The sequence below is a fragment of the Macadamia integrifolia genome, chromosome 2 (assembly GCF_013358625.1).
Source record: "Macadamia integrifolia cultivar HAES 741 chromosome 2, SCU_Mint_v3, whole genome shotgun sequence".
NCBI classification, from domain to species: Eukaryota; Viridiplantae; Streptophyta; class Magnoliopsida; order Proteales; family Proteaceae; genus Macadamia; species Macadamia integrifolia.
This window is the reverse complement of record NC_056558.1, coordinates 36721480-36737012: the sequence shown is the minus strand read 5'-3', so window position 1 is coordinate 36737012 and position 15533 is coordinate 36721480. Positions and strand designations below refer to the sequence as shown.

Below are 15533 nucleotides of genomic sequence, written 5' to 3'. Positions count from 1 at the left end.
TTTTTTGAGTCAGCTTCATGAATAATTCTCAATTGGGACAATCACTATCACTCCCCTACACTTAGTCTATATTTATTAAAACTCCCCTACCTTTGACTTTTTTTCTGATACTCCCCTATATTAGAATTTTTACCTCTCCTTCTCCCCTACTCTTTTTAAATGTCCACATTACCGCTTCTTTTCACCTGTTAACCGTTTCATCCCCTTCTTGGGGGAGGGGCGGGGGCGGGGGCTTAATCCTTGCTTCTAGTTTCATGTTCCGACTTGGGCCAAGAAGGACCTTTGATCTCTCTCTGCAAACCTCTTCACTCTTCCGGCCAAGGTGTAATTGAGCTACATTAAAGAATCACTACATAAAATAAAAACTTCTGTTTGCGATCTAAATCATTTGGCATATTCGGAGTGACAGAACCAAAGTTCAAAGACATACTGGAGAAACATGTAGACAAGCTGCCAAGAAAAGGAGGGAATGGAAGAATAACAGAAGGGTAATTATTAGAATAGCAATCAGCAAGGCAAAAGGGAATGGTTGATTTTTGCACTCTCTTGCAGATGAATCCCCCTCATTGTAGAACCTTCTATTGTCTTCGCCCTGATGGAATTTAGTTATACATAGTGTGGAGAACAAAAGGAGAAAGGAGAAATGAGAAAGAAGAGGAAAGAACAGTAAATTCAAAGTATGATCCAAACGAAAAAAATTACACCACAATCAAGATTCCTAGGTGGATAATGGACCTGCCAAGTCTAGGAGATTCAAATTCTCTCTAACAGATGCTTCAGAACCATCTCTCAATGCTGAAGAAGCGAAATTTCAAGCACTCTACGGGTTTCATTAGAGACATCATTAAGATCTGTAGAGCTGGTTGGCCCTGCAGACCTTACCATTTACGATCTCCAGCTTCCGATCACCACCGTAGGTCCGGAAAGACCACCATTAATTTCCCATCACCACCGATGATTCAAGGACGACCGAGGCAGCGAGAGCGCAAATTGGGGAAGAGAGAGCCAGAGAGCTTAGATTTTTAGGGTTAAATTGTTGAGGGAGTTTAACTTATTATTTAGTGGTGGGGCAGGGGAGAGCAGGGAGAGGAGGTTGGGAACTTGACCTGCTCTTTCCTCTTCCTAATGGAAAGTGAAGATGAGGAAAGAGGGTGGTGCGGGGTTTGCCTGCTGTCGTGTCCGGCGGAGGAGGAGCAGAGAAAGAACGATAAGTAAATAAATAAGAGATGAACCAGTTCATAAGTAAAAATGAGGGGTAATCTAGGTATTTAAAAAGAACAGGGGAGAAGAAGAGGTAAAAATCTAAAAGCAGGGGAGTATCAGAAAAAAAGCTGAAGCTAGGGGAGTTATAGTAAATATAAGCTAAGTGTACGGGAGCGATAGTAATTGCCCCTTCTCAATTTGTCTCAAACTTCCTTGGCAGCTCTGCAACCCAAAACTTTGACAAGCTCACTGTCAACTAACCCACTTAAGATTGCGTTCTTGGCCCTTGAGTCGTTAGAAATTTCTTCTTACCATCAACATTAGTGGGAGTGGTAGATGGTTCCATATAGCCATGTACAACTAACTCCCACACATCATACCCAGAAGCACCTAGGTATGATTGCATTCTGACCTTCCAAAAACTATAATTGTTTCCATTAAACATCGAGGCCCTAATGGAGGAAGAACCTTCGCCTGAAGCCATCTGAGATCACTGGATCAACCAAAGTTGTTAAGCTACCCACTGGCACCAATGTTCTCATACCAATTGTTGAACTCAAGCTATCAATGAGAGGGAGAATCAGTGACCCACAAAAACTTTTCCCAACTCATTTGTTCCCTCAACTCACTCAAGCACATAGGCACATACATGTTATGTTTCGGGGAAAAAAAAAATACTCATTGAGTGGCCGAAGATGGTGTTGTCTCCAGTACCACAATTATGGTTGAGGTTCTGGTCTTGCATGGATGGACCGTGTGAGCACGCACTGACAAAAAAAAAAAATGCAGCAAGGGGGGTCTGCTTTACAATTTGAGCAGTTGAAACCATGGTCGTGACAGCAACCAATTTTTTTTAATAAAATCAAATCAAACTATTGGAGAAACAACTAAAGTCCAAAACAAGATTAAAACTCTCATGAATTGAAAAACTCATCAATCGAACCCAATCAAGATTGAGAGTGACAAGAACAAAGCCTTGTTCAATGATCCAACCATATTGGCTCTAATACTAATTGATAGAATATACAAAGAATCAATATGACAGATCAATGAACAGAAGAAACTTATAATAATGGAGATTTAATTTAAACCATATCTGGATGCATATCGTATTGAAGAAGAACTCCACAATGCTAGCTTTTCTCTTTATCAGTCTTGTTCTCCATAGCTTTTCTTTTTGTCAATCTTATCGGCTCCCCTCTCTATGTAAATTGTGAAATGATAGCAACTAATTGATGCAACCACCTTTATATAGACTGGGACCAGGGACTAACCCTGAAATAGAGTACAAATGAAGATCTCCCACAATAAAGCCAAATTGTAAATAGGCCCACTAATCTTTACACTTTAAAGCAGTTAATTGAAGTCAATAATTCTCATAAAGAGATCACTCCCAATCGGGCTTCATTCAACCAAGATTGCCAATCAACACCCATCCATTAATCCAACTCCACACAATAATTGTTGCACAACCTATAAATGTTCCGTAACATGGATTATTTCCCAGACTTTTCATGAATCTTTTTTCCTTCCCTAAAGAAAAGGAAGTAATAACAGAGCGATTCTATCAGAGAGTACCCCACTACAAGCTACCAAAGCACCCTCAGTTAATCGTCAATCTCCACCCCAAAGCTGACCAATACAAAATCAGGTGTCCATTTATGTACCCCATTGGCTTCTTAGTACCCTACCTCCTAGTCGAGTATCGTCTTATTTGTATCCTGATACAATACATTTCCACCCACCACCCACCACCCTCCCCTCAGCCAATCGTCACTTGCCATAGTCCTTGCTTAGGCGATCGAAGGGATCCCTATCTTTTGGCTGATTTGATCATGCACTTGCTTTTTCCCAGTCAAGAAAATACATATGGGTTGTGCAACAATTATTGTGTAAGGTCGGATTAGTGGATGAGTGTTGATTGGCAGGCTTGGTTAGATGAAGCCCAAATGGGAATGATCTCGTAATGAAAATTATAGGCTTCAATAAACTGCTTTAAAGTGTAAAGATTAGTAGACCTATTTACAAGCCTTATTATGGGAGTGTCCCACTTGTACTTTATTTCAAGGTTAGTTCCTGCTCCTCGTCTATATAAAGGTAATTGCACTCATTAGTTGCTACCAATTCACAATTTACATAAAGAGGTAAGCAGACAAGGCTGATAAGAAAAGTTATGGCTAACAAAACTGATAAAGGGAAAAACAAGCGTTGTGGAGTTCTTCAATACAATATGCATCCAAGTATGGTTTCAATTAAATCTCCATTATTATATGTTGTTTGGGTTTATTGATCTATCATATTGATTCTTAGTATTTTCTATCAATTGGTATCAAAGCTAATATGATTGGATCAATGAACAAGGCTTTGTTCTTGTCCTACTCTCTCTAATCTAATAGGGTTTGATTGATTCGAGTTCTTCGATCCATAGGAGTTTTAATCTTATTCTGCACTACAATTGTTTCTCCAATAGTTTAATTTAATTCAACAAAAAAAAAAAAAAAAAATGCTCGCACGGTCACATCCTCACAGACTAGAACCTCAATTGCAACCGTTGGTACAAGTGGCAACGCCATCTTCGGCCACTCAATGCAGTTCTTCAATATGATATGGATCCAGGTATGGTTTCAATTAAATCTCCATTATTATATGTTGTTTGTGTTCATTGATCCTTATTATCTTCTATCAATACACACATCCATTCACATGCACATATCTCACAACCATATGACCAAGTCTACCAGATGTTCACAGACATTCACTCCACTCTACAGAGCACTTCCAAAAAATATCCACAAAGCCACAGAGCAAAGTAAACCATAATAGCACACACCACAAGGTTACAAGGCTTACCACAAATCATACCTCTGGTATAATGCATAATATAGATCAACTAGACAACATCCATTGTCGGGAGCACTGACCCCCAATTTAGGTAGCATCACTACCAAGTAGCACCGACCATTAATTTATGTAGTTACAAATACAAGGGAGCACCCACCACAAAGGAGCTTCAACCCCTCTACCAAGCAACCACTCAGTAGCCTTAGTGATTACAATCAAATTGGCACCAAGAATGTCCCAATTACAAGCTCAAACTAGCCTAAGCACTTCATCAAACATCTTACCTACACACTAGTACATACATATGTGGGAAATACAAACAAGAATGGTTCCAACCAATGCTGTTTCCCCCTTGTGCGGTCCACTCTGTTCGAGTCCTCTTTGCTGCCTGAGCTTCAACCAAGTCGTCACTTAGGGATTCTTGAAGCTTCTCACAAACATTAGGTTTGTTCTTCCCTTATTTTCTCTTTCTCCTCTTCTCCTCTTCTCCTCTAAAACCCTTAAATGTCTTCTTAAATGCAAATCAACAACCCTTCACTTGGATGCTTGAAAGCATTAATGGAACATTGAAGGTTGTGGATTCTAAGGTTCCTTGCTATGGAGCTCTTGCTTGCTCAAGCTACGTCAAAACCCTTTTTCTTTCTCTAAAATCTTCTCTTTTGCCTTTCTTCATCAAACCAAAGGGTATATATAAGATTCACAAGAAAATAGCCCTAAAACAGCCCACATTCACGCATTTTGCACCGCTACCAGCATACCAGTTCCACTACTGGTATACCCACCCGAGCTTGGTGCATACTACCAACAACAGCCGGCAACCATCCGGCACACTACCACATCAGACCACATGCGTCAATGCATTCTACCACCATCGACCGGTTGATCCGGTATGTCACCAACTCAAGTCGGCACAACCAATGCTCACTAAAATGGCCATAATTCTCTCCTAAATTCCAATTGACTTGATTCTTTCGGCGACTTAAAGCTGGCTTGAAGGGCTACAATTGCAATGCTTTCCTTTTCAACTTAGGATGCGTGCACAGGACCCAAAAACAAGCACGAATCTGATGTATATGCAGCTTCCTGAAGCTCACGAACCATATCAGAAGATCAATCCACAACTTCCAACTCCTATATCAGAATGATCTGATTCTTGAACGGTTGGAAATGTAACTCAGAGATCTACATTTGCCATGTTTTGAGCTTCCACAAACTCCAAATGAAGAACAGCTCAAAACACCCTTGAAATCACTGCCCCGACACAAAACTTGCAGTCTTCAGCTCTTCTCATTTCCCATTGCAACTTGTGCTCTTCTTCACGCTGGCCTCTCTTCCATTGCACATCAGTACTGTGTGTGTCAGTCAATTGTCTGTGTTGACAACAATGACAACACAGATGGCCTCTACACTCAACAGAGGTGCATTTTCAAGCCCTAAAATTCAGAAGTGCTATAGGGAAGACATTTGGTTGAACTGTCATGGTGAATTTGATCAGGGAGACAGGAACACAATATTGGGTAACAACCCTCAAGATTTCCCCCCACCGTACCAAGTATATATGCTCATCCATCATACCACTCCCTTTGGTTGCAAGGGAAATAAATTTTTCTTTTTTGGATGAATAAATGAATTCATTACTAAGAGGAAAAAACAAAATACAAATGAGAGGGGCCAAAAAGAGGCAAACCCTACAGCAAGGGGCGGCTAGCCAAAGAAAAGAAAGGGGGACATCAAGGGGGGGGCGGGGGAGGGGATAATGGAGGCGGGAATACCCTAAGAGACAACAATGAGTTTGTTCTTTGGGGTACCACGGACTGGACGATGACTTAGGCATCCAAGTTGGGAGCTAATGTCAAAGTAGATTGCATTCCAAATCCTGCCAAAGGAACAGGAGTTGGAAGTCCATCTTTGAAGATTTTGCTCCATCGAAATATGGTTATGATTGCACCAAATGCAAGTTCCCCTACAGTGTCACAAATGCTAGACCCACCAAAGGTCATATCAACCCAAATCCATTCTCTACACAATGGGAGGATGGTCATGTTGGACATCCAACAAGAGAAAAGGACTCTCTTCCAGACAGAGGCAGAGAAGTGGAAAGAAAAGAAGAGGTGATCAACGCTTTCGGTCCCATTCCAGCATAGGCAACATGAAGGATAGTCCTGAATGTGACGGTAAATGAGGAAAGATTGCATAGGAAGACAATTAGAGATAGATCGTTAGGCAAGGAAACTGTGGCAAGGAATTGTGCCCTTTAAACCACATGATGTTGCGCCAAGGCATAAGGGGACCTTCAGAATGGATGAAATCCCAAGCAGAGGCAGAGGTGAACAAGCCCGAAGAGGAGGGGAGCCAGATGATCTTGTCCACTCTTCCCCTATGGCCGGGAGGAATGTGAGGGAGAGAGGACCAGAGGTTAGCCAAGGGAGGAGCGGAACTAGGGGGGACCACCCATCAGGGGAGAGAATGGAATCCACCAAAGCAGATCTGATCGAGCCCGAGGAGTATATGGTTCAAGGAGTAACTTGGGAGATGATACCAGAAGGGTACCAAGGGTCCAACCAAAGGGAGAAGGAAGTTCCATTGCCAATGACATATGAGAGAGTTTGAAGAGCTAGAGGCCTAAAGCTAAGAATTTTACGCCAAATCCAGGAGGCATCCGAGGAAGAGGGGGTAGACCAGAGCGTATCGTTTTAAAGGGGGAAGAAGTAAACCCAAAAGACCCAAATACTTGGGTGTTTAGAGACAATTTTCTAAATGAGCTTAAGGATGCCAACCCCATTGACCTCCGAGGTTTGCCTCAAACCCAGGCCCCCATCCGATTTGGGAAGACACACATTAGACCAGCATGGAGGAATTTGGAGGGCTCAGCTCCTTTCCAAAGGAATGAGCAGAGGAGAGAGTCAATGGCTTTGGAGATGGCAGAGAGGAGAATAAATATGCCAGACCAATAGAGGTGCATGGAATGGAGGACCGATTGAATGAACACAAGGCAACCAGTATAGGAAAGGAGCTTACCTTTCCAAAGCTAGAGCCTTTTTCCTCAAAAGGGCAAGCAAGGGGGAGCAGTGAGGATAGGAGAGGAGGCAGAGATCAGGGGAAGGCCCAGATATTTGACTGGGAGGGATCCAAGGGAGAAACCAGTGAGGGGAAGGAGATGGGCTTGTCTTTCGACAGAGACTCCAGAAAGGAAGAGGCTGGATTTGAGAAGATTGATACGAAGGCCCAAAAGGGATTCAAAGAGATGGAGAGAGGACATAATGCAAAAACGAAAGCAGGATCAGATTTTGAGAAGATCATGAGGTCATTCGCAAAAGCAAGGTGGGTGAGCATGAGAGATTTGCATTTGGGATAGGAGAGATGAGGTGTTGATCCGTGGAGGATTGGCTGGAGCGGGAGAGGACCTCAAGAGCTAAATAGAAGAGGAAAGGGGAGAGGGGGCAGCCTTGGCAAATGCCAACAGAGGAAGAGTAGCAAGCAGGACTGCCATTGACAAGAATAGAGAAGCGAGGGGTAGAAATGCAAGAGTAGATCCAATGAACAAAGGAAGGGGGAAAGACATCAGCAAAAGGACCTTTGAGATGAAATCCCAGCTAATGGAACCAAAAGCCTTATGGGTGTCAATTTTGGGGAGGCAGGGGCAAAGTGATGAGATTTGCAATCGAAACCCCTGACGATTTCATGGCATAAAATGATGTTGTTCGCAATGCTTCTACCCGAAGGTTGCATAGAGAAATGGGTTTAAAGTCCGAATGACTTGCGCTCCTTCCTTCTTGGAGTTGAGGCAAAGAAATGAATGGTTAATTCCTTTGATTTGGTTGGGATTGAGGAAGAAGCTCCTAATGGCAAAGATGAGATCATCTCGAATGATGTGCCAATAGGACGAGAAGAAGGCCATACTAAACCCATCAAGGCCAGGGGTTTTACTGGATTTATTGGAGAGGACAGCCGCTAGGATCTCATCATCAGAGGGAATGGCCTGAAGGGAGGAAAGGAGGTGGCTGGCTAGGGACGAATTTCTCGAGAAGATAGGGGGGAGGCGGCTGGGAGGGGGAAGGAGGATGGAAAAGATTATCAAAATAAGAGAGCCACAGATTTCATGTCATCAGGCAACAGGAGCTCTGTATCCCTGCTAGAGATGAGCTTGGGCAAGTGGTGGAAGTAGGCAAAATTAGAGTCGCCCAGCTCAAGCCACTTGATTCTAGACTTCTGCTAAAGAAAGCTTTCTTCCTGGGCAAGAAAGAAGAGAGCTCTGAGTAAACAATCTACTCTTCATCTGCAAGGGAGAGATTATGAAGATTAAGCTGGAGCCTAGCTTGAATTCTATCCAACTTGTGGTGTTCCAGCTTTTGAGAGCCCCTATAACATTTTTTAGATTTCTAGTGAAAGCAATGAGAGGGGAGGAATGGACAAGGACAGGAATAGGAATGGCCCCAAAATCATGCACCAAAGGGAGGAAGTCCCAATGCATGGTCCACATATCAAAGAATTTGAAGGGCTTAGGACCAAAGGAGATGTGAGGCTGCATAAAGAGGGAGATGGGAGAGTGGTCAGAGGAGGCAGGGAGGTCAAAACAAGCATGGGATGAGGGAAAAGAATTGAGCCAAGCTTCATTGACGAAGGCTCTATCTAGCTTGCAAGCCACCCAATCAGAGCCAGAACGGCAATTGTGCCAAGTGAATTTAGATCACGACCATCAAACATCATTCATGCCAATGTCTTCAATGCACTCATTGAATTCATCGACGGAGGAGGGATCAATGGGACCACCACCCATCTTCTCATGCCTAGATCGGACCACATTGAAATCCCTTCCAATGCCCCTAGAAGTGGGAAGCAACAGAGAGTGAAAAGGATCTGAGCTAGGCCCAAAGGGCGAGCCGGTCAGGGGCACGATTAAGGGCATAGATGGCGAAGAAGAATGAAAGAGGGAAGCCAGAGGGGGGAGGAGAAGGAAATATAGATAGCCTAGGAGGAAGAGGAAAGAAGGGAGACATTTAGTAGAAGGGAATTCCATAGGATCCAAATATGACCATCTGGGCTTTTCTTTCCAAATGTGGGAAGCATTTGTTTCCAGCACTCTAGTTTCAAGGAGATAGCTAAAAGCAGCTTTGGAGTATTTGATGTAGGATCGAATAGAACCATGCTTGGCAGAGGAATTGAGACCCCTGACATTCCATATGAGCATAGGAGGGTTTGGACTTAAATCTCCTATGGTACTTTCGAATTAAGGAGGGAAGAGTGTCGGGGGCTTTGGGGGTGACACTTTGGAAGTCATAGGAACCAAAGAGGATGATATGGTATAAATTGACCGACCTTCTTGGGGCCAGACTTAGTGGCAACAAGGTTAACCCGCTTGAGATGGGCATTCCCAAAAATCACAGAGCAAGGGCTGGCAGACATATCATCAGCAATAGGGTGCTTAGGAAGGGCCTGAGCGGACCAAAGATTCGAGGTGACCGCAATCGGGGAGGCAGCAAGCAGGTGAGCAAGGCAGGGGCCCATGGCAGAAGGGACCATCATTGTGGGAGGGGGTGCAGCAGCGATTAGGGCATCGGAAAAAACGAGGGAGTCATTAGCAGACACAACAGAGGGCCTAGTTGAGGAGGCCAGAATGGAGAGAGTAGTGGCCACAGCAAAAGACGTAGAGGCGATCACAGACAGGTGATGGCCTGCAACATATGAGGTGTTGGAGCCGCTAGACGAGACCATGGGGCCAACAGAGGAGGTGATGCAGCCAGACTAAGCGGAGCTAGGAGACGTGGTAGTGCAAGTCGAGAAACCACAGGCAATGGCAGGGCTTAAAGACGTGGAAGGGCAGGCCGAAAGGCCACAGAGAGTGGCATGCAAAACAATGGCGCAAGGAGGAGCATTACCAACAGTGATCGCTATGGTTGGAGACATGGCAGGAGTGGGCAATGTGGCAGCACTAGGAGACGTGGCAGAGCATGGCAATGTGGTAGAGCAGGGAAACTTAGACGACGGAGCATGCGCAACAAGGTGGATAGGCGGAAGGCCCCATCAAGGGTGGGCCAGGACTGGACCAAGCGCTAGATATCGAAACGGGAGAGGGGCCCAACTGGAAAGATCTGGTTAAAGAGGTTGGGGTATGGCGCGGGTTGGGTATATGGATTGGAAAAGGAAGATGGGTCGGTTCAAGGTGGGTCGAGTTAGAGGAGGGTTGGGCAAGGATTGTGTTAGTGGATCGATGAGGGAGGTGGGAGGTGGGAAGAGTGGATGCGATAAAAGGCGTGCGAGAGACAGTCTGGCTTGCTTAAGTCAGAGAAAAGAAGAGGTGGCATACAGCACAAGGGATTATCAGACATAGAGGTCTCAGTTCCAACAGAACCAGTAGCGTGTAGAGAGAAGCTATGCAACAGGTGATCGAACTCAGGGATGCCAGTGGCAGCAATACCAGAAGAACTTCGAGACAAAGATTCATCATTGACAGGAGTAGTAGGGACAACAATATAGTTTTCCACAGCCCTAGGAGAGGGGGATCGATTAGATGGCGATTCATCATCAGAGTTAGACGATTGAGACCGGAGAGAGAAGCGATTTTGCCCATCAATATGCAAAGTAAGATCCAACGGGCCAAGGGAGGAAGGCCTGGCAGTAGGGACTGAGGGATCTTGTAGCAACGGGTTGGCCATTAGACTCCGGTTTCGATGACCAAGGTTCTGGCGGTGCTTTCTTCCCCTAAGAGGATCTTGCGAGGCATCCGGAGAGGGAGTAGGGCAAACCACAGTTTGCTTGATATTGGGGGAGCATACCGTTGTCTTGTGCCTGAATGTTTAACAGATGAAGCAAATGGGAGGGAGCCATTCGTAATGAACTACCTGAGAGAAGGCAAATCCTCCATCGTCATGGATGGAGACCGAAGTAGGTAGGGTGCAATCTGCAGAAATCTCGACACAAATTTGAGCAAAGGCTAGACAGTCTTTGAGTCGATTACGGTGGTCCGATTGAAGGGGCTTGCCAATGACAGACCCAATGATGTTAAGACCTTTACAACATCAAAAATGAAGTGGCAAGTTGGGGAGAGAAACCCAAACCATAATGCATTTCAGATTAACCTTGTTAAGGGGTAAATGTTGGTCCCATTGTTGCAAAAAGATCACCTTCTTGCCAACGACGCAAGGACCACCATCAAGGGCTCGGTTCTTATCATCTTCGCAAGAGAAGTTGACGATAAAAATGTCTTTGTCAAGGAGGTTCATGGTAAACATGCCTAAGGATTTCCATTGATGCGATAGTAAAGCCTTCCCTGCCTACTCCCAAGAAAATGCCCAATGATGCAATTTTTCCATTTCTTTATCTCTGCATCCAGCAAGCCAGAAGGGAAAAAGCCCACCAGAGACTCATTGATGAGGGTGGCAGGGATGAAGGACAGGGGAAGGCCTTCGCATCAAGGGGCGGAGTGATGGGAAGAGGCTACAGTTTTCCAGGTTCAAGGGGAAGTGGAGGCGGGGGGCCAAAAGCTGGGGAATAGTAAAGAGATCAACAGGAGAGGGGTTAGGAGACGAGTCATGGGGAAGGGGAGGGAGGGAGGGAGGGAGGGAGGGGCAAAGGGGGTTGCTCCAGCAGCAGGGCAAGCCGGAGAAGGGAGGGTCATGGGGAGAGGGTGTAGGGAAAATATTTTGTAACTGTCCTGCATTACTCCTCTGGTGTTTGGAGCATATATGCGCAAAATGTGGATGGGAAGTTTAGGAATCTCTAATGTTGCAAGGAAAATATTAAAGGGAAGGAAAATGAAATTTCAAACTTAAAACTTTTGCAATCATTAACCCACATAATTATATCACCAACTCTAGATCAGAAATTAAAGGTAAGGGAAACTTTTGTAATCATTACCCCACATGATTACATCACTAGATCCCAATTATTCCATTTTTTTGTTATAAAATTTCACTTAACTTTGCATACAAATCTCTAGGATTTGAAAAGTAAAATAAAAACATCTAAAAAATTATCATTACTATATCAAAAACAACAACAAAGCCTTTTCCCAACTTAATGGGGTCAGATATATGGATCCACGACTGGGCAAGGTATTATCATTACTATCTATGGTAAGAAATTTTAAGTAATTTATACAATCATGTTGGGTAATGATTACAAAAGTTTCCTTCTTAGGTTTGAAAATTTCACTTCCCCTCCCTTTAATTTCCCTAACATATGAAGTCATTGAGAAATAGGAATTTTCAAAGGTGTTTTGGAAATGGGACCAGCCTTTGACCCTTTTTTTTTTTTTTTTTGGAGGGGGGTGATGTCAAGCATTGAATGATTTCAATTGGTGAGTTTGAGGGTGAGTCCTAAGCAACTCTTGAATTAAGAGGTCCTCTCTTACCCTAGTTATCCTATACTTTGTTCCTCATTTTGCAATAAAACTCTCTTCCATTTTCTTTCTTATTTTGCATTTTCTTTTTGAGCTGTATACCGCAGCCAAGACCATTGAATCAGGATGAGCTTTCAAAAGTAAGTGGACAGTTGCAATGCCAAATTTTCAACCCACCCATTTTGACGGAAAAACCAGCGATGCCAAGTCTCAAAAACAGGATGCGTTGCAAAAAATCAGTGCTGCTATTACACAACGCAAACACATCCAAATAATCAGACAAAGCAGGGCCCCAAAAAATAGAAAAAACAAAGATATCTGCATATCACCTCCATCATCAAAGGGGGAAAATGCTATTGGTCACGGTATATGGATGTTGATCATTCAGAAAATAATGAAATAAAATAAAAAAATCAAATGAATTAGAAAAAATCACACCGGTAAACATTTATTTGGAGCAGAAAGGCCCTAACCTCCCAACAACAAGAGTTGCCAGTGCAGTCGTCCCAGAAGCAAGAGCATTGTCCATGGAACAAACATCCGCAAGTGCAGTGTCAGTTTGAAGAAATGCAGAAGCAACGGCCCTCTCAATCTCCCTTGGAAAGTCTTCATCCTCTATGATGAACCTTGGCAAATGGTTGCAAGCAAATTCGGCGGCATGCTTTCCTCCATGACCATCAAAGACCTGAGTAAAACAACGAATATTAAAAAATGAATTGGAAAAAGATCTTATCCTACAATCTATATCAAAATACTTATTCTTCAAAACACAAATTTCTAAAATTTCTTTTAGCACTGTCCAGCTCTTTCAGTGAATTTCTTGTAATTTCAGGCTTCTCAGCTGAAAAGCCTAATGGTTACTCTAACTTCTCATTTCTCATGGCATATTACAACACCTCAATAAGATGGGAGTTATTTTTTCTCACAAAAGTAATTTGGGCTAGAGACTAACTGAGGTCCACTCCACAGAAACCTTTAAAAACACACCACACAGATAGCTCCTTTTCCCAATTCAGTGCATCAGACAGCAAAGATCATCGAACTGGACCAACTTTACAGGTAGGAAATAACCAAGCTGGCATGAATGGCCAATCCGCTTGCATGTTCAGAAAGTTTACAGCTAGAACACAGTTAGACCACAGATACCCAGCCAACATTATGAGAGTTCTAGACTTATAATAAGAAAGATCATTGCCACATATTTGAATAATAATGTCAGGAGACATACCCCATAGAAGGCACTGGGTCCTTCACAGAAACTCTTGAGCCCATATAATTGTGTAAAATTGTCAACACAAATATAAGCATCCTCCATACTCTGCCGAAAGCCAATGTCAGCCCAACCCCCAGATCGAACAATTGGGATAAACTCAGTCTCACAATGCTCACTTAATGCAGACCCAATGGAGTCATCTGATGTCATTTTCACCTGCTAAAGCTATGGTCACCACCTCAAGCCACAGAAATACAAGTAAAATCTGAAAAGATAAAATACACTAGTGCTTTCTTGTAAGAACAGAAACAGCAACAGTTAATAACAATTATCGTGCTAAAGAAGATAGAAGGATAAACTGATGATTAATCTTGTTCCCTGTACTCGTACAAAAAATACTCAAATGATTTTCTTATCAAACTCTTAGTTTGATCAAGCAAAAGGATACCAAATAGGAACCCAAATAGAATCTGTCCAAAGCAACCAAACTCAAGAAATTGACAAGTGGGATGTACACCAGATAATGCATCATCTGCTAGTCAAGGGTGGGAGCAGAGAAGAATAATAATTAAAATGAAACGAGTAAATAGTGGTTCTTACAGAAATCACTTAAAAAAAAATATTTTGAAAAACAACTCCACACCCATGGATTAAACGATCCTCAGGCCATAATAATGTAAATTTTCATTTTTCCAGACTGATCTCTAAATTTTTCATTCACAAAGAATCAAAAGACCAAGTAACTGCAACATATAACATAACAGCAGGGGGGGTGGGGGGGAGGGAAGGAAAAATAATTCCTTAAACAAAAATGAACTACAATCAATGTCACCATGTTTTACATCTTCAGAGAACTCAACACAGTCAAAAGAGCTGAAAAACAAAAAAAAATAAAAAATAAAAAAATAAAAAAAAAAAAAAAAAAATTACTCCTCTTCTATTTTTCCCAGAATGGAAGACAATCCCATCCGGGATTCATTTGATCAACGAACATACTACATAGCCAGCATATTTGGCAACTACAGAATCCCTTCTCAAACTAGAGAAATGGGGAAGAAACGCGAGTCCAAAAACCAGTAATTGGAATCAAAATTTAAAAATAAAAAGAAAAGAAAATCTAGCAAGGGACTTACGAGAGATGGGTGACGAACAAGTGTTTTCCTGCAGGGTGACGCGACATGAACGCTATTGAAACATTGACGGTAAGCTCCAGCGAGAGGATTCGGCGGCCGACTCTCACTGGAACTGTCATTCTGTCCACCACATTTACTTCCCTCCATTTGCTTACAACCACTTAAATTCTTTATCACAAACTAAACCTAACTCCATAAAATGGCTTCGTAAATAAAAAAGAAGCAGAGAAACAGCCCGGATCACCCGAATGAAGAGGAAATGAACTCTTAGTTTTGAATGATTTAACTTCTAAGATAAGAATTGAATAGGAATAGGGTTTGGCTAGAGTTGGAACTTGAGAATGCGTTGCAGTGCTTCACTGTGTATATACCCAACAGTTTACAAACTTTTTGCAGATACACTGTGATAGTGACTGGTGAAGAAGAGACCTTCTGAAGCTTTCACATTCGAATTGAAACCCTTTGGGTTTGGGGAAATGACAGTGACGACTGAGGAGATGCGAGAAGTGAAAGAGAAACCGAAACCGAAACCGAAACAGAGAAAGAGTTGAAAGACAGAACAAGGTAAAAGGAAAGAGACGAAGATGCAGTTTTAGCCTTTTGGTGATTCCCACGTGGGTGGCTTTTCACAACAGCCAATCTGACCTTCTTTTCCGGTCTCGAATTCCGGAGTCCACGATCAGTCTATTAGGATAGTAGATCGGTAGATTACTAGAGTCTACTACCTACACTTATCCATTACCGTTGGATTCCTTATATCTTCGAGATCTGCGCCAGAATCATGTTAAGCAATTGTTTTTTGGTA

At 42.9% G+C, this 15533-nt stretch overlaps 1 protein-coding gene across 3 annotated transcripts in view; it reads right to left on the bottom strand.

Annotated features, from left to right (window-relative positions):
- The window catches only part of LOC122062100 (probable protein phosphatase 2C 57), a 23367-nt gene extending 8082 nt beyond the window's left edge, over positions 1–15285 (bottom strand). The window contains exons 1-3 of one of the 3 annotated variants that reach the window (XM_042625752.1): positions 14729–15285; positions 13611–13814; positions 12856–13067 (exon numbers count right to left, since the gene is read on the bottom strand). In XM_042625752.1, coding sequence (XP_042481686.1) covers positions 12856–13067; positions 13611–13814; positions 14729–14875 — 563 coding nt within the window. In that variant the 5' untranslated portion in view covers positions 14876–15285. Of the gene's footprint in view, positions 1–12855; positions 13068–13610; positions 13821–14728 lie in introns of all 3 variants that reach the window. The other 2 variants (XM_042625760.1, XM_042625767.1) reach the window with 2 other exon arrangements.
- Between the last annotated feature and the right edge of the window lie 248 nt (positions 15286–15533).